This window comes from Glycine max, chromosome 5, assembly GCF_000004515.6.
Source record: "Glycine max cultivar Williams 82 chromosome 5, Glycine_max_v4.0, whole genome shotgun sequence".
Taxonomy (NCBI): Eukaryota; Viridiplantae; Streptophyta; class Magnoliopsida; order Fabales; family Fabaceae; genus Glycine; species Glycine max.
In genome coordinates this window covers 29319144-29339413 of record NC_038241.2, presented here as the reverse complement: position 1 = coordinate 29339413, position 20270 = coordinate 29319144, and the positions used below count along the sequence as shown (strand labels likewise).

General features: G+C 32.8%; 2 protein-coding genes across 2 annotated transcripts; both read left to right on the top strand.

Annotated features, from left to right (window-relative positions):
• The first annotated feature begins 3064 nt into the window (after positions 1-3064).
• On the top strand, positions 3065-3913 carry LOC102670247 (uncharacterized). The gene has a single exon (XM_006580744.1). It carries the CDS (start codon positions 3065-3067, stop codon positions 3911-3913), a length of 849 nt encoding a protein of 282 aa, XP_006580807.1.
• Positions 3914-13432: 9519 nt separating this feature from the next.
• On the top strand, positions 13433-19859 carry LOC100796939 (probable hexokinase-like 2 protein). Its single transcript, XM_041015415.1, is given in 10 exon segments — positions 13433-13704; positions 13908-14058; positions 14682-14855; positions 16953-17027; positions 17132-17291; positions 18073-18206; positions 18307-18437; positions 19155-19236; positions 19329-19370; positions 19504-19859. Coding segments are annotated over 10 exon segments (1509 nt in total). The 3' UTR covers positions 19792-19859.
• Positions 19860-20270: the final 411 nt, after the last annotated feature.

Sequence of the window (20270 nt, the reverse complement as noted above, 5' to 3'; positions counted from 1 at the left end):
CTGTGAAATATGAGTTAATTTAATAGTCTATTTTGACTAATAAATGAGTATAATTTCTTTACTTTATTATTATTTTTAATGAAATAATGAAGAAATTAATATTTTTGTTATTTTTGATCAGTAGAAGTCAAGAGAAGAAAAATTTAAGTGTTTTGAAGGAAAATTGAGGCAAAAAGTGGAAGAAAAAGCCTTGAAGAAAAATGGAAAAAGTGGACAGCTCGCTTAGCGCGCCACCCAAGCTTAGTGCGTGCGCTTAACGCACAGCTCAAGCTTAGCGCGCGGAAAAGTCCACAACAAAGCCCAAAGGCATGCTTAGCTTGAAAACTCGCGCTAAATGCAAAGTCAGCGTAAAAATTAAGCTACCTAATGCATATATAAGGAGGAGGTAGCAGAAGGGAAAAACACACCGAGTCTCAGAACTATCCAAAGCCTAGGCCTATCCCTTAGGGGAAACCCACTTTCTTAGTCATTCCCCCTTTTCTTGATATTAGTCATCCATCCCCTTCTTCTATTACCCTCTGAAGTGTAAAGTCTCTCATGGTTATGAGAGGCTAAATCCTCTCTCTTCTTATCTATTAATGCAATTTCAATTTCTATTGCCTTTTTTTTGCTCTTCATCTCTATTGTGTGATTTCGTCATCCATGCATTTGTTTTTAGGGGTTATTCATTGGGAAATGATAATGTCTAAAGAACTGAGAAAAGGGTATCTCAATATTGCATTGTTAGGGATAGAATGACTTTGTTGTGCCTCTGCATACATCTTTATACTTAATGTTGTTTATGATTCCATCTTTGCAAAGGGATTTGGGAGAGAGAATACATAAATTGGGCTTTTTATCGTGAGGGATCAGGGTTGAGCATATTAGTAGATGTAGGTGGAAATTTGAAAACCATTTAATAGAGAAAAACAATAATATTGCATCAAGGGTAGTTAGGTATGCTAGGCCCCAATATATTTGCATTCTGAAATCATCTTTTGCATTCATCTTTGTTCTCTTCTTGTTTATTTTATTATTATTGTCTATTTAAATTTAATTTCTTTCATTCTCTTTATTTCTATTCTACTCCCTCTTCTATTGCTTACAAATTAGGTATTGACCAACACAAGTACAAACAAAATTCATGTAGACTCGACACTTGTCAATCTGTTAACAAGTTTTTGGCACCGTTGTTGGGGACTTTGTTCTTCGTATTGGTTGTTTACATATCCCAATTTGAGAGCAATAATTTTTTTATTATTTTATTTAAATTTTGTTTTATCTATTGATTTTTTTAGTTTCTTTATTTTATTCTTCAAAAAAAATTATTTTTTCTTTATTCACTCTTATTTTATTCTATTTTTTTTATAAATAAATAAATAAATAAAAATTAAAAATTAAAAAAATTAAAAATAAAAATTTATTTTAGTTTTAATTTTTATTCGGTGATAACCTACATGGTAGTTGTTTCTTTTGTGACTAGTCCACATCCTTTCCTTGAAGAACGCATCATTGTAGAAGACCATTTACAGAGGATGGCGCTAGAGGACTACTTTAGCTCTGCTACACCTCAGTACTTCACCAGCATAGCTAAATCGGACGTGCAAGTGGCCAACATCTCATATCCACATTCCCTCATCCATCTGATCCAGGAAATCTGTTTCACAGCCTACCGAGTGAAGATCCGTACGCACATCTGGCCACATACATCAAGATTTGCAACACGGTGAAGATAGCAAGAATGCCAAAAGATGTCATCCGCCTCAACCTATTTTCTTTCTCTTTGGTCGGTGAAGCAAAAAGATGGCTTCACTCGTTCAAGGGGAATAACTTGCGGACATGGGAAGAGGTGGTGGAGAAGTTCCTGAAAAAGTACTTTCCAGAGTCCATGGCCGCTAAGGGAAAGGTGGAAATCTCATCCTTCCACCAACACCCTGACGAATCGTTGAGTGAAGCCCTTGACCGTGTCCATTGGTTACACCAGAATACTCTTACACATGGGTTCAGCGAGCCAGTTCAGCTCAACATCTTCATTGATGGCTTGTGACCCCATTCTAAGCAACTCCTAGATGCCTCAGCCAGTGGGAAGATCAAGCTGAAGACTCTAGAAGAATCCATGGAGCTGATAGAGAATATAGCAGTCAGTGATCATGCCATCCTCCGTGATTGAGCATACATACCTTCAAAGAAAAACCTTCTTGAGCTCACTTCTCAAGATGCTATGTTGGCTCAAAACAAGCTCTTGTCCATGACCTTAGAGATACTCATAGCAACTCTGAGTAATCTCCCTCACCAGCTGCATGTAGTGCAACCTTCTCCATCTTCAATCATGCACATTGGGAGATACAATATTTGTGGTGGCACTTACTAGTTAGGCTCATGCATGGTCCAAGACGACGCATCCAACAAAGTTAACTACATGGGCAGTCATAATCATCAAGGATTCCATCAAGGAGGACCACTAGGATTCTATCAGAGAGGTAATTTTTCGCAGGGCCATGGTTGCAGATCCCATCCAGGGAATAATTTCAACCAAGGAGGTTCATTTCATCAGCCTCCCAGCCAAGAGCCCATTCAACAAGAGACACCTACTAAGATGGAGGAATTATTGGTACAATTTATGCAGAGGAACGAGTCACATAAGAAGAGTACTAATGCAGCAATCAGGAATTTGGAGGTACAGATGGTCCAGCTAGCTAAACAAATTGTTGAAAGGCCCACTAGAACCTTTGGGACTAATACTGAGATGAATCCCAAATAGGAATGCAAGGTAATTTTCACTACGAGGGAAAGTGCTGAGAAGGAAAAAAGAATTGAGGAGGATGTGCATAATGAGGAAGAAGAAAAAAAAAAGGAGAAAAAAATAAGAGTAAGGAGAGTGGTGATAAGGTCTCAACCACTAAGACTAAGACCAAGAGCCAATTAGCTCGGGAGGCCAGAAGAGAGATACCACCAGGTTCATTCAAAGGAGGCACCGTACCCTCTGGTGCCATCAAAGAAGGACAAGGAATGCTACTTCAAGTAGTTCCTTGACATATTTCAAAAGCTGGAGATTACTATCCCTTTTGGAGATACCCTACAACAGATGTCGTTGTACAAAAAGTGCTTAAAGGACCTCCTCATAAAAAAGGGAAAGTACATCAACAGCGAAACCATTATGGTAGGAGAAAATTGCAGTGCAGTAATCCAGAAGCTACCTCCCAAGTTCAAAGATTCAAGAAGCGTCACCATCCCATGCTCTATTAGGAGTGTATCCGTAGGTAAGGCTCTTATTGACTTAGGAGCAAGTATCAATTTGATGTCGCTTTCTATGTGCAAGAGAATAGGAAACCTGAAGATTAAACCTACAAGGATAACGCTCCAACTGGCAGACCACTCCATCACAAGACCAGTTGGAGTGGTAGAAGACTTCTTGATCAAAGTCCACCAACTCCCTTTTCCAGTGGACTTTTTAATCATGGACATTGAAGAAGATGTTGAGATCCCCTTGATTCTGGGTCGATCGTTCATGGTGACTGCAAAATGTGTTATGGACATGGGAAAAGGCAACTTGGAGATGAGTGTGGAAGACCAGAAAGCCACCTTCAACTTGTTTGAGGCAAGTAAGCACCCTAGTGATAGCAAGACTTGTTTTAAGGTGGAGGAAATTGAGCAAAAAGCTAACCTTACTTGGGGGCACCTGAATTCTGTGTTTCTAGAAGAAGATGAAGCCAAGCCAGTTGTGAATCCTACAAACTCTTCTAGTATCTTTTTGGGGCCAAAGCAGGCCAAGACCCGAACCACTCCAGACATTCCACCAACTCCTCCATCAGCGGTCCCTCCGCCAGATGTCTCTCCTCCACCTATCGGCCAAACTTCTATACCTTTTTCTCATCCGGAGCAACTTCTCCCTGTGTTGTATAGCCTCTACCACAGCCAGTACCTACTTATGTAGAGCCTCCACCATCTCTCACTCTAGCAGCCGGTGATGACACTAGAGGCATTCCTAGCCCAGGTTGCTTGGCCAAGAGTCCAACTTCCTTCTAGTAAAGGGGGTGACACCTTTGGTGTAGCTGATGATGATGAGAATCCTGAAACTGGCCAAATACAGGCTACAGACTCAAGTGGAGAAGGACAAAGCCCCCAAGTGGAGAAGGATGAAGGCCCAAGTGGAGAAAGATGAAGGCCCAGAGGCAGAGACACTATCAAAACTATTAATTGTTGCTGAAGACCCAGATTAATTTGAAGGCCCATAATAAATATGTTCTAATTTTTTTATTTATAATTTTTTTGGCCCAAACTGTTTAGAAGGCCCATGTCTATTTTTATCTTTTTGTTCAGATACACTAAAGTATTGGTTTTTGTTTTCAATAAAGGAACTTTTGGCATTTTCATAAAATTTGGTGAGAGCTTCTCTATGGATTCCTTGTTGAACCAATCTCAAACTTATCAAGGTAATCCTTGTGGCGTCTACTATGGCTTATCTTCCTTCACTGGAAGTGGCGTCATCCAAATCTCCGTAGCCTGTATCAAGCGATCCGCTCCTAGTCAGGATCACTCTGGTATCAGAGCTTTGGCTCTTGATACAAGTTCTATCCTATCCTATTTTTTTTCTTTGTAATTTGTCCAGGTTCGTGTTTTGTCCTTGTTCTGTTATTTGCGTTCTTGTTTCGTTCTTGTTTGGGTCTTGTTGCGTTCTGGTTTTTTGTCCTTGTTCTGTTATTTGTTTTCTTGTTGCGTTCTTGTTTGTGTCTTTGTTTCATTCTTGTTCTTGTTCTTGTCACGTTTTTGTTCTTGTTCTTGTTTCTTGTTTCTTTCAGACTTTGTGTAAAAAAAATCAGTTTGAGTTCTGTTTCAAGTTAAAAAAAAAAAAGTTGCAGAAATTTTGACAAAAAAAAGAGAAGAAAAAAAAGGTGGGTGTTTGATCTTTGAACATGAAATTGAGGCAGTTAGAGGCGTTTTTTTTTGTTTGGCAAGTCTGTTATTCAAATCTTTTTTATTCTATCTGTTATCTTATCTATTATCTTATTTGTTAACTTCCTTGTTTATTCTATTTGTTATCCAAATCAAATCAAATCAAAATTTGTTATCCAAATCAGATCTGTTATTCAAATCAAATCTAAATCTAAATCAAGTCTAATCTGTTAACCAAAATCAAATTTGATTTGTTATCCAAATTAAATTTGCTACACGGTATGTGATAATTAAACTGTCTTTCCTGTTATATATATATTGTGTGTCTAATTTGATTCATCCAGGAACTTAAGAGGGAGTGAGTGGTAAAAGGCAAGAGTGAAAATATCACACAAAAGCCTATATTGAGAGCATCAAACACGAGTGAACTACCATCAAAGAGAGAAAAAACGCATGAGTAGAGTGTAGTGAAGTCCTGAATCTTTTTTTTAAAATTACTGCAAAATTCTTTGTTCCTTAATCATGGCAGGAGCTGGTGACAATGGTGGTGTATATCATCAACTAGACGGATCTCAGCGCTTATTACTAGACGCGATGACTACACAAATGCAACGTTTGTTGAACCGTAACAATGAAGAGCTCTACAGGCGAATAGAAGGACTAGAGCACCAATGAATCCAAATGCTGGGAGACCTTATGGTGGCAACAGAAGGATCAATGATGGATCGAACCGAATAGAGGGGCAAGACAGAATTGAGGGAGTAAAACTCAATGTATCCTTTTTTGAAGGCAGGAATGACCTAGACGCCTACCTTGACTGGGAGATGAAGATTCAGCATGCATTCTCCTACAATGATTATCCTGAAGAGCAGAAGGTGAAGTTAGCAGCCGCTACATTCTCAGACTATGCCCTTGTTTGATGGAAGAAAAATCAAAGAGAGATGAAGAAAGAAGAAGGGTGGGAGATAGATACATGTACTGAGATGAGAAGGGTTATGCGAAAGAGGTATGTTCCAACTAGTTACAATAGAACCATGCGACAAAAACTCTAGAGGTTATCCGAGGGAAGTTTGATTGTTGAGGACAAGGAGATGGAGATGACACTAGTGTGGGCCAACATTGAAGAGGACACCAAAGTAGTGCATGATGGCTTCACCAACAAGATTTCTTTCCAGCACCATGACCAGAAAATTATTCTTAAACCTCTATCCCTCAGAGAAGTGTGTGATGACCAAATCATAAGGAGAGAAAAGAGAGAACAAGAGAGAGACAATAGTGAGGCACCACAGAGGAATAGAAAAAGGAAGAGTGATACACTTGAGAGATGGAGTGATACACAAGAGAGAGAAAGTGATAATTCTAATCGGTTAACTATTTATGTTTCTCCTAGTGTTCAACCCTTATTGCAGAAATTTAAAGATGTCTTTCCCAAGGAGATTCCTCACGGACTGCCACCTTTAAGAAGCATAGAACATCAAGTTGATCTCCTTCCAGAAGCTTCATTGCCTAACAGGCCAACTTACAACAGCAAGCCCCAAGAGACTCAGCATAAGGATGCACAGGCCAAAGTTGAGTATGTGAAAAGATTGTATGACCAAGTGAAGGTGCAAATTGCAAAGAAGAACGAAAGCTATGCCAAGCAAGCCAACAAGAAAAGGAAGGAAGTGGTACTTGAACCCGGTGATGATCCTGGACATTTGAGGGCAAATGTTTTCCAAGAAGGAGGGAATGATGATGTGAACCTTACGGGGCAGAACGTTTGATACAGGCTACGGAGTTTTGGATGACGCCACTTCCAGTGAAGAAAGATAAGTTAGGATAGACGCCACAAGGATTACCTTGATAAGTTTGAGATTGGTTCAACAAGGAACCCAGAGAGAAGCTCTCACCAAATTTTATCAAATGCCAAAAGTTCCTTTATTGAAAACAAAAACCAATACTTTAGTGTATCTGAACAAAAAGATAAAAATAGACATGGGCCTTCTAAACAGTTTGGGCCAAAAAAAATTATAAATAAAAAATTAGAACATATTTATTATGGGCCTTCAAATTAATTTGAGCCTTCAGCAACAATTAATAATCTTGATAGTGTCTCTGCCTCTGGGTTTTCATCTTTCTCCACTTGGGCCTTCATCCTTCTCCACTCGAGGATTTTGTCCTTTTCCACTTGGGCCTTTAACTTGTATTTGGCTAGTTTCAGGATTCTCATCAGATGATGATGTCGCAGATGTTGAAGCTGGTGATCATTATGTTGCAGACATCAATAATGATCATAGAGCTTGGGATCCAGGGCCCACACAAGATTGAGGCCCAATTTTTTTACCTGGATTTTTTTTCTCTTTTCTTTATTTTTCTTGCCTTTAGTTTCCTTTTCTTTATTCTTCTTTATTTTAATTTCAACGGTTTAATTCCACTAGTTTAATTTTAGTCATTGAATAAATAAATAAATAAATAATTGCATGATAGAGACAAAAAATTAGTAATGGGTTGTGACTTATTCTGGATAAATTGATGCATGAGATACTGTGTGTTGATCAGATAATTGTGAAAAATCTTATTCTTGTGTGAGAAGGTGTTATTGTGAGTGATGAAGTATGAATCAAAAGCACAAGAGTGAAGATGTTAGCATGTTTGAACGGAAATCATGGTATGGTAAGCTAAGTACTTCATAAATGTCTGGTGAGTTGTGCGAACCTTTGATTGTGAGAGCACAATTGTCTTTAAACTTCCTGATTTTGCATGATTCTTAGATTGTTTGAGTATACACAGAATGTGGCAAGGATCAAGGCCTTGTTTGTATTAAATTGTTTCAGCCACCTAGCCAAATAGTCAACCTGTTATTTGAATGAATCCCTTGCACCCTGTTGAGCCTAATGCAGTAAATTGTGTTTGAAACCTGAGCCTAATGAAATTAATAACCACCTTATCTTAGTTTGTAGGAGAGAACGGGTCAAGGCAAATTTACCCTTAATTTGGGGGAGTTGGAATTTTGGTTAGGTGAAAAATTGTGTTTCAAGAACATCACCAACAACACACACTCAAATGTAAAGTGTGATAAGTTGCTACAGTACCAGTTCAATTTCTATTGTAAAAAAAAAAATTGTTTCAAATAAATAGCTGATAGCAACTAAGTGCTAAATAAATTTTGTGTGTTGTTAGGAATAAAAGGCAATAAAGTTGGGGCTCTTAAATATAAGTCATGGGTTATCAAGAAGGTGCTCTCTTAGAACCTAATTTTGATGAAGTTTCTACTTACTAACCTTTTTTCATCTCCATGTGTATTCCTTCATGCTTCCATTACAATATCAAGACAAATGCAAGCTCATTAGGTGTCTTTAAATTGGATTTATGAAATCGATTTTATATTTAATTATTTGGAGAAAAGCAATTATAATAATGTATTTTATTTGAATTGCCTAAAAAATCATTTTATAATAAAATTACAAACAATTAAGAATATGAGGTTATTAATGGTAATTGGTTTTATATTTATTTATTTATATAGATCATAATTCACATGAGGTAATTTTATTTAAGTCGGATAATATCACAATGGACAGCAAAGCCATTTAACAAAGCTGCATCTCAGGATTGATTTGAACTTGAAGCATTTGATTAAGCTAGAATAATCAGGCGGCAATTGATCTATGCACTCATGGTGGTTTTTATTTAAATTAATCAATTGTTGTTGATAACTGTGAAATATGAACTAATTTAATATTCAATTTTGACTAATAAATAAGTGTAATTTTTTTACTTTATTATTATTTTTAATGAAATAATGAAGAAATTAACATTTTTGCTATTTTTGATTAGCATAAGTCAAGAGAAGAAGAATTCAACTGCTTTCAAGGAAAATTAAGGCAAGAAGTGGAGGAAAAAGCCTTTAAGAAAATTTGAAGAAGTGGACAGCTCGCTTAGCACGTGCCCGCGCTTAGTGCACAGTTCAGGTTTAGCGTGCGGAAAAAGCCACAACGAAGCCCAAAGGCGCGCGCTTAGCGCGAAGTCAACATGAAAATTAAGCTACCTAGTGCCTATATAAGAAGGAGAAAGCAGAAGGGAAAAATACACCGAGCTCAGGGCTATCCAAAGCCTGGGCCTACCCCTTAGGAGAAACCCTCTAAAGTGTAAAGTCTTTCATGGCTATGAGAAGCTAAACCCCCCTCTGTTGGAGCCTAGCAGCCAAAGCCCTTGTAATGTAACTACTCTTCTTATCTATTAATGCAATTTCAATTTCTATTGTCTCATCTCTGCTCTTCATCTCTATTGTATGGTTTGGTCATCCATGCATTTGTTTCTAGGGGTTATTCATTGGGAAATGATAATGTCTAAAGAACTGGGAAATGACATATCAACATTGCATTGCTAGGGATAGAGTGACTTTGTTGTGCCTCTGCATACATCTTTATACTTATTGTTATTTGTTGTTTATGATTCGATCTTTGCAAGGGGATTTGGGAGAGATAATACATAAATTAGGCTCTTCATCGTGAGGGATCAGGATTGAGCATATTAGTAGATGTGGGTGGAAATTGAGAAATCATTTAATAGAGAAAAACATTAATATTGCATTAAGAATAGTTAGACATGCTAGGCCCCAACATATTTGTATTCTAAAATCATCTTTTTCATTCATCTTTGTTCTCTTCTTGTTTATTTTATTATTATTGTCTTTTTAAATTTAATTTATTTCATTCTCTTTATTTTTATTCTACTCCATCTTCTATTACTTACAAATTAGGTATTTACCAACGCGAGTACAAACAATATCTTTGTGAACTCAACACTCGATCTTCTGTCTAATCTTTACTACTTGTAATAAAATTGGTACACTTGTCAATTTGTTAATAATTATAAATAAGTTAACAAGAAATGAATTCATTAATTTTTTATATAAAATAAGTTTCAATAACATGGATATGAGGTACTCATCAGGGTTATAGCATATTTAAAGTTCAATGAGAACTTGTAGAAATATTTATATATCACCCACCAACAAGGTTCTTACACACCAATAGTGAACATCAAACTCCCTTTTATATATGATATGAATTTTCTCCTTACCAACTATACCAAAATCATAATATATGATATATAATATCATAGTTCATTCTTAATTTTACTAGAATTTTTATGAAAGTTTTACATTTGCATCTCTTTGATGAAAATTTGAAAAAAAAAATATGAGAAAAATAATTTAAGAGTATAATATGATCTTTCCTAATAATAGTACAATCAAAAGAGATTATAAACAATTTAATCCAAACATATATAAGATGTAAAAAATAAAAAAGAAAAATATTTATTCAGATCAGTTTTTTTTCTTAAAAATCATAAGTATTATTACGAAAGTCAATTTTGCTAAAAGTAAATTATCAATGACGAAATTCATCCATTAAATATCTAACACAACTAAATGTTTAACTTTGAAACTTAAAGTTAAAACTACTTACAAACTAGAATAAGTGATTCACACATTTAACTGTTAAATCGGGACCAATTCTTGATTAAAAATAATAAAATAATATGATATAAATATAGAAAGACTTTATTCTTTTTTTAATTCGTAAACTTTTCAGAATTTTAATTTTTACTCTCTCAACTTTTTAGTCTTTAATTTTTGTTTTATCCTTATTTGTTGTCTCTAAAATAAGAATAGAAAAAATTAAGAAATACTAATTAGTAAATTTCTTTTAGACTCTAAATTTTATTATTTTTATTTTTAGTCATGCATTGATATTGTAAATAATTATATATTATCATCTTATTATAATTTATCATATATGATAAGTTTATTAATTTTTAAAATAATTATTTTAAAAGTCTTATAAAAATTAATTTTTAATTAAAGGATGATATAAAATTATTTTTTATTATTTATGTTTATTATTGAACTCAAAAAATTAAAAATTAAAGATAAGGAAATTTTAAAAATTTAAGGACTAGAAAATAGTATTAATAAACTCAATATAAAATTAATGACGTGCACGTGGGTATATATTCTCTGTCTCCTTATTGACTAATCTTTTGTTTTCGTCGTTTTGTGCTAGCGTTTTCTTCCTCATCAATTACTCCAACTTTACGACAACAACGCTCAACCAACTCTGGGTGTATATCTCTCAAAATCCAATGTGTGTATTTTTATAAGAGAACACCTGTTCAAGGAATGCGACATCTTTTGTTGACGACAAATTGCAATAATCGAAAAAAAAAGCTTGACTTTAGAAAGAGTTTTTTAAAAAGAAATAAAAAAAAACAGTGTATACTCTATTTTGGAATTTGTGAAGAAAGAAAGTGATATAAAAAAATAGATATTGTAATGCTTATGTTGGATTTCACGTTGGATTTTTTATAATCACGTTGAAATATACTGATTAATATGATATTAGATCAATTTTACATATTTAATTTTATTGAGAAATTAATTCTGAGTTAAGAATTAATTTTAAATTGAAACAACTTTTGTCTTTACGTTATATTAGATAAAAAAAAAGTTATACTAAATTATATTTAATAATTTGGTTTTATAATTAAAAAATTCAAATATAAATTATATCATTTAAAAATTAATTTTAATTAAAATCAATTTTTTCAATACTTATCCAAATCAATTTTGATGGGAAATAAAGAGAGAGAAAAATGAAATGGAAGTTAGATAAAAAAAAATGGGTATATATACATATATAAAATTTATTTTTTTTTAGGTGTGGTTACCTAAAAACAAAAGAAAAAAAAATTGTTACCTCTTTAAATAATATACATTATGCCTCCAAATCCAGACTTCAACGTGGTTGTCTATTTTATAAGGAAAATGTAACTTATGTATTGATATTGATATAGCTTTGGTTATTTCATATTTGTTCCTATGGTGCTATAAATAGGGACTATCCAGTGCTTGGTGTGTATGTGTTTTGCTTATATTATTACTCCTTGTACAGACTTTAATAATATTCTTTTGGCCGATTCAAAAAAAAAATATTGATAAATCACTTTTATACTTTATATCATTCGAAATATGTATTTTATTATCATTTAAAAATAGTATGAAATGATAAAATAAAAATTTATTTTCTGAAGTCATCAAATAATGGAATGATGTGCGGTCAATATCTAAACCACTTAGCTAGCTTATCCAAAAATTGAAAGCAAGATAAATTATAAAAGGAGGAACTTGAAGCATTGGAATCCAAACATTTTAAATAAATATAATGGTTTAGTGATCTAATCAAAATTTTCTTTAGTTGATATAATGCAACTATATATTTTTAATTTAATTTCTTGTGCACATCGTTTTCTTTTCGTTTTATGCAATACAGTAAACAAATCTTCATGTTGCTAGTGCTAGAACTGTAGCTGTATGGCAAGGACATATATATCGACTTGAGAGGGTTTAAAGCACACAAGGGTTAAATGTTTTTGTCTACCTACCTGCACAAGGGTAATCAACTGGGAAGAAGGTTGCTATATTAATATTGGCTCCGCTAAAGAAAATAATTTTCTCCTGAGTAAATTCGTGTGTATCCAAAGTATATCTTTTTTCGTCCACATTTAGTAAGTTGAAAAGAATATGTGAATTATTTTAATTTTATAATGATAATGTTTTTATTGTTACGAATAAAAAGAGTATATTTTTTCCTGAATTTTACAAAAGACTTCAGCACCACAGATTTGACACGTTGGTCCATGCCCAACACCTGTCAACTTTCTGTAAGCCACATTTCAAACTTTACATATCCATAATCTGTATGGTGAAGGTATTTTCCAAATTCCAAATCTTTATGTGAAAGGAATTTTGCTCCATGACTCAAAAAGTAGCTTTTGTAGTGCTACAAACAAATAAAACTAGCAATCCACATGTTAACATAATTGACGGCAACACGACTTTTAGACACCCACAATTTTTACTTGAGACGCAGACAACATACAAACATTAGATTTAGTTAAACAACTTTTACATTTTACTTCTTATATTTTTAATAAAATTTAATTTTAGTATATATATTTTAAATAAATTATTTTGATTTTCAAATTTTATAAAACATGTAAATTTAATCTTTAAAATCAACCATTTGTGTTAAAGAAGAGAACTTAAATCTATATGATTTTCAATGTTTAAGTATTAAAATTATCAATTTAAAAGTACAGTGATAAAAAATAAATTTTACTGATAGTAGAAAGACTGAAAACATATTTTATTCCTTTTTATAAGTTTATCTTTCAGATAAAATTAAATATTTAAAAATAAACATTAGTCTCACTAGATTATGGACCATTTTTATTATTGTTCCATAAGCCCAAGCCCGAGTTACTGAAGTAACGGGCTAGGCTTACTCCTAAGGTGGCTAGCCCATTTATGAGAACGAGCTCTCAAGTCTCAACCCATACAACTGGCAAACACATTCAACCCTTGATACTCGTTCCTTCATGTATACTACATTAACGGATTTCAGTTATTTTGATTTTTTTTCATACCCCCAAGCACTTTTGTTTTTTTCGGACAAATTGATACACATGAATTTATCAATTTCTCTGATCTTGATTTGGCTATCATTGGTGAAGGATGAGGAAGAATGTGGTGGTGGCGGTGAGCACAACTCTTGCGGTGGTAGTAGTAGGAGCATTGATCAGAAGGTGGAAGCAGTGGAAAGAGCAACAGTTGAGGAAAACAAACCAAATTATTCGAAAATTCGCTAGTGAATGCGCCACCCCAGTAACAAAGCTTTGGCAGGTTGCTGATGATTTGGTCTCAAGCATGAAAATCTCTCTTGTGTCTTCCCATGAAACCACCACTCTCAACATGGTCATTTCCAACGTTACATCACTCCCACTTGGGTAATTAACATTTTTTTGTGACAATGACATTAATGCGCTAGGAAACCTGGCTGTGTATTTTTAGTGATTTTTCCTCTCCTCAGATATTACTTTTTTATTTAACTAAAAACAAAAGATTAATTATAATCACTAACTTAGTATTTATAGTAGTGAATATGATGCTTATTTTGAAAATAATAATAACACGCATTGGCATGTGGCAGAGATGAGGAAGGATTTTTTTATGGGGTTAATTTGCAAGGAAAGCATTTGTTGATGTTGTGTGCACGGCTAGGAGGAAAGAATAAGCCTATCTCTGCGTTACAAAGAGAAGAGATTTCCATCCCTGATGCTGTGTTGGCTGGTGCTTCTGAGGTACGGTACTTTTACCTTGATTTTTTTCACCTTCTCCAAATTTCACGTTCTCCGGTTTCATTTTTTTTATATTTTTAATATTTAAATTATTAAGTTGTAGGTTTTGTTAAAACATGATCTATTATTTGTAATTATTTTTTTTATTAATAAGACTGCATAATCTCAAGTTATGAATATAATGATTATTGTAAATCATTTAAGAAAAATTTTAATTTTATTTCAAAAAGTTAAAGAAAATTATTTTATATCTATTTTAGATTCAACCTATCCTTTACTTAAAAATCTATTAAAATTAGTAAAAAATAAATAAATAAATTTAACCAATAAGTCTATGATTGATAAATAAAAAAAAATATTTTAACCAAAAATGTTGATTATAAAATCACACCTTTAACTAAAATTTTATTTATGATATACAGATTAATTTAAATTATTAATTGAGATTATTAAAAATTAAAATAAATTTAACTTTAGGTCTCATAATCTCAACACACGACCAAGTCAAACATGCACATAATTTGGTTATGATGTTGCTTTTGTGTATACATGTTATTTTCTTAATTTGATTTATATGAATATATGCACTATAATGTCCAAGGCACACTTGAAACTTTTTTTGTCAGGAAATAATTGATTACGTAGCTACAGAGATAGCTAAGTTTGTTTCATCCCATCCTGAGATTGACGATGGTGCACCAGCGAAAAAGAAGAAATTGGGCTTCACCCTATCATATCCAGTGGATGAAATTTTGCCTTTCGCGGCCACAACATTTCAACGGAAAAGCGCAAACAATCCAGTTGAGTAGAGTGGCTTCACCTGTTTTGTTGTAATGTGCATTCATCCATACAAATACATCTTACATTTTTTTATGAATTGTATATGTCTCAGTGTAGTTTGGACACGAATTTACTTATTGCAAAGTCTTATATGTATACTATTAGAGTTCGAGGTGAAGTCTTACATCGAATAATAATGAAAATATTAAGTATTACATAAGTGGGAATAAGACCCATAAACTTAAGTCTTAAAGTTTTTAGTTAAAATGTGGTGTCAAATTCACTTACATAATTTGTTCATGGTCCACTGGTGATAAATCTTCCTAGTATTTATCCTCATCGATTTCACAACAATTGGTATTAGAGTCGATGACTCAACTTGGTGACTGGCATAAACGAGTAAATAGCGATAGCAGATCTATGGATATGGAGATCCCTTATATTGAAAGTCTTATTGGCCTGCAGGTGTTGCGGCGGTGTAATGTACTAGAGCATTTTAGCGGTAATGGTTAGACGAATTAGGGTAGTCACAGTTAAGCTTTAAAGGCCACTATAGGATACTCATGGATTGAAAATAATGTCTGCTTGAGGAAGAGACTACCATGTAGAAGAAACTCACATGGAGGGAAAAAATGTTAAAGTACAAGTATGAGGTGAAGTCTCACAATGAGCATAAGTAAAAATAATTGAGCACCAAATAAGTAAGAATAAGATCCATAAACATGAGTCTTAAGATCTTAGGTTAAAGTGTGATGTTAATTTCACTTATATGATTTACTCATGATCCATTGGTGATAAATCTTTCTAGCTTACCCTCTCAATTTCACAACATATCCATTAGGTTTATGTAATATTGTTATTGTTACGGGAATCTTGGGTTTTAAATTAAATATTATTGGGAAATACCAAGAATTTTATTCTCTCTCTATATGATTAAGATGGACAATAAAAAAAATAAATTAAGAGAGTAAGAGAAGAAGAATAACACCAAGAAATTTTTAACATGAAAAGCCCCTTAATATGAAAGGGAAAAATCACGGGACCAAGTTCAGAAAAAATATCTCCACTATGAAGTAGGATTACAATGATCTCAATCTCACCTAATAGGATGATTTACAATATTTCTCAAACACTTACCAAGTATGGTGGAAATATAACTCTCTTTTCTTGAAGAGATTTACAAAAAAAATCTCTCACTCTATCATGCTTGAAGGATCTCACTTGGTTGCTTGCAATAACTTCTCACAAGTCTCCATTTATATAATGGAGGGATATGACTTTTCCCAAGAATAATAAATGGATGTAAGTTAATTTTCATACTTCCATGAACCCTTGAAAATCTTATCTCTATTTCTCTAAGATGAATATAATATCATCAAGAGTCAAAGATGAAATTCCAAAAACTTGGAATCTTCCCCTTTTATTTTCCATGCATTTGATGTTATCAATATTTGTTGAATTTGGTGCTCCATAATTATGGAGGGATTTCCAACAAATATAAATATATATCTATTCTTATTATCAATATTTACTTATATTAATTTAATTAAAAAAATCAATTTCACAAATAGATTTGTAAAGTTAAAAAATCTCAACGGAGAAAATGTCGATCAAGACTAGAACTAGAAGTGAGTTGAGCTGGCTTGGTAACAACTCAGTTATTTAACAATTTAATGAATTTGAATAGTTGACTTACTTGTCTTATAGATTATGCACTAGCCTCAGCCTGGTATATAAGTATATAGATACTTTTAATCAGAATAATAATCTAATTTAAAGTTAATATATATTAACATTTAATTGTATTTTTAGTTTGACTAAACTATTTTAGTTAAATATATGTAAAAAATGAATTTTACTAAATGACAAATTTGAGCTTAAGTCACTAAACTTAAAACATTTGATTAAACTAAAAGTCGATGCAAGTTCATTAAGTTGTATCATAATATGTACAAGTTTGCATGTGCCCAAAACAAAATCAACTCATTTTCTTTTTTATTGAGTTGGGTTTCCTAAATTGGTTGTTCAATTGAATTCTAATCCTTGCCAAGACTTATCATAGAATAATTGAACCCTTTGAATGTTGCAAAACTAAAGCATTCATGTTGTTGTACCAGGTTCACAAAGGAATGGTGAAAGAGCTTAATAAAGCGTTGACTAATCATGGAATGAAAATGCATGTTTCTTCACTGGTTAGTGGGCCTATCAATTTAATTTTGTAATTGTTACATTTTCATGGGTCTTTGTCTTTCCATGTCTGAAACAACAGCAGATTCAAAACATTAATGCTGAATAGGTTGATGAAACTATCGGAGGTTTGGCCGGTGGAAGATACTATAACAGAGAGAGCGTGGCAGCAATTACCCTTGGCATGAGCACAAATGCCGCTTATGTAGAATCAACAGAAGAAGTTGCTAATGACCTTACACAATCTCCCAATTCAAGCGAGCTGGTTAGTTAATATTACCTCCGTTCCTTTTATTTGTTGAATTTTTTTTATTTATCTTTCATTTGTAAAATTTAAAATCATATTAATTATTCTTTTATCAATTATATTTTTACTTGTGTCCTAATTTTTAATTAACTTACATATGTATTTATCATTAAGTGGAAAGAAAAGAAATTTCACAATTATTTTATTAAAATAAAAAAATTATTGCATTTATTAATTTTTGCATAATAACCATAAAAGATAAATAAAAAAGAACGGAGAGAGTAACTATTATAACACCTACCCTGATCACTCATGCACGAAAAATTATTAAGCAGTCTGGAATCATTACATGTCTATGGTTTTAAATAATTCTTAGACAATATATACTTCTTTGGTTTCTTTTTTAAGTGTCGAATTTTTGAAATTTTTATTTCTATTTATGATATTTACAAAATTCAAGATCACATTAATTATTCTTTTATTAATTATACTCTTACTTATTTTTTAATATTTAATTATTTTATACATGTATTTATTGTGAAATAAGAAGAAAAATGGATAAAAAAAGAAGTTTCATGACTAATTTTTTAGAATCAAGAAAACTTATTGTTTTTCTTGATTTCTACATAACCTTAAATGACACATAAAAAGGAATGGATGGAATAGTTGAGTTTTTTAATTTGCTAAAAAAAATTAATAACATTGATATACATGTAATGAATGAGATTAGTTATGACCATAATTATTCTGGACTAAAATAATTATCTCCATGCACACACACGATTTGTCAACTGTGAATTAAGCAACTTAAATGATTAATTCGGGTGTAGTATTGCAGGTAATTAGCATGGAGTGGGGAAAGTTCAATTCTCCTCATCTTCCTTTAACAACATTTGATGCTAGTGTAGATGCTGAAAGCTCAAATCCTGGTAGCGAGGTATAGCTCCTAAAATCACTGTTGTATATTTACCATCGTAATTCGCAATTAATCATCGAGAATTGGCCACTGACTCTTCTGTTTTTTTACCTCATCTCAGATTTTCGAAAAGCTTATTTCAGGAATGTATTTGGGAGAAGTTGTGAGACATGTCTTGTTGAAGTTGGCCCAAGAAACAGACTTGTTTGGAAGTAGGGTGCCTCCAAAGTTAATGACTCCATACTTACTAAGGTATCTAAATCCATAATTAGTTCCTCGTATTGCAAGCCTCGATCACTTTATTGCACGGTTTTTCAGTGTGTTTAGATCAAAATTTATTTTTTTAATGAAATTAATTTTGGTTAAAAATAATTTAGAATATGAACTTATAAGATTTTGTTACATGTCATATTTAATTATAATATTTAGGACACTATGATATGAAGAATTTTTTCAATAAGGTGCTGTCTTCAATTATTGTCTTTAGGGTACGATTTGGTTTGGCTTCATCTTTTATCTTTTAAAAAATTTAATTTAATCATTTATCTTTTTTATTTAATTTAGTCTTTTATTTTTTAAAAAAATTATTTTGATCATTTATTTCATTTTATTGTTCCATTTAATCTTTTGATCCATTTATGATTAACATTGTTAATCATTTTGTTAAAATAAAGTGAAGGAAAAGGGTTAAAACCTAAAACCAAAAGAATTTAGTTTCAAATGATTAATGATGTCAATCTTAAATAAACTAATAGATAAAAAAATCAAACTGAAAAAAAAATAAGATAAATGATCCAATAAAGTTTTTAAAAAGATATAAGACTAAATTAAAAAATAAAATAAAATAAAAAAATAAATTAAACTTTTTAAAAGATAAATAATCAAACTAAATAAAAAAATAAAATAAAAAACCAAATAAATCATTTAACTTTCAAATAATGAAGACTAAATATTTGTGACTTCGTGTAGGTCTCCAGATATGGCAGCTATGCATCAAGATACGTCCGAGGATCGTGAAATAGTGAGTGAGAAACTCTGGGAGATTTTTGATGTAAGATTTCCATCTTTTTTATAAGATACATTGCATGGTAACAAAAGAGGCAAGACATTAATGTGAATTGAAATTCAACGAAACACATGCAGATCGATAGTTGCAGTCCAATGGCACGCAAAATGGTGGCAGAGGTGGGTGAGAGTTTTTTTTTTTTACCGATAAATATTAATTTATTGGAATATTAATTTTTATTAATAGAGAGGAATAAATGCAAGACCTTTATTATTTATTTTTTTAATCATCCAACCCACCTTATATCTTCAGGTGTGTGACATAGTGACCGAGCGCGGTGCACGCCTAGCCGGGGCCGGAATCGTGGGGATAATAAAGAAGCTGGGCAGAGTTGAGAATAGAAAGAGTGTGGTGACTGTGGAAGGAGGGCTTTATGAGCACTACCGCATCTTCAGAAACTACCTTCACAGCAGCGTGTGGGAAATGCTTGGCAAGGATCTCTCAGACAATGTCATCATTGAACATTCGCATGGTGGCTCTGGAACTGGTGCTTTGTTCCTTGCTGCTGCTCACACTCACGCACACCGTGCGGATTCTTGACCCTTTTGTGTTTCAAATTAAAGACATGTTTTGTTTTTATGGCTTCATGGTGATGCTTGAACTTCAAGGAATTTGTTTTGCCTTCCAATGCATTTTTTTTCTTTCATCTTATAGTGAGTGATTTGGATTTTGGACTCATTAAAATGGACCAGCTATTTAAATTGGGTTGCTGGTGATTGAAAGCAAGAGTGATAGCCAAATGCTATATTCACTCTTTTTTTTTTAAGTACACTCTCTCCTCTTATTTTAAAGTTAAGTGACTTAAATAACCTTCTTATTTTAAACCTCCTTTTTTCCCTCTCACACTGTTGCACACAACCCCTCCCCCCAGCCCCAGCCCCACCGCGCAACAATACCCTTCTCAAATTTAAACTAAAAGATGACAAATTCCAAAAAAGTCAATATGTTTGAATTTTGTTCCTAGAGAAATCCCATATCTCCTTAACCAGCACATTCTAAGTAAACATCAATCAACTTAA

Excerpts from the sequence above, each read along its gene's own strand:
- LOC102670247 (XM_006580744.1), top strand. The coding sequence starts at position 3,065 with ATGTCGTTGTACAAAAAGTGCTTAAAGGACCTCCTCATAAAAAAGGGA.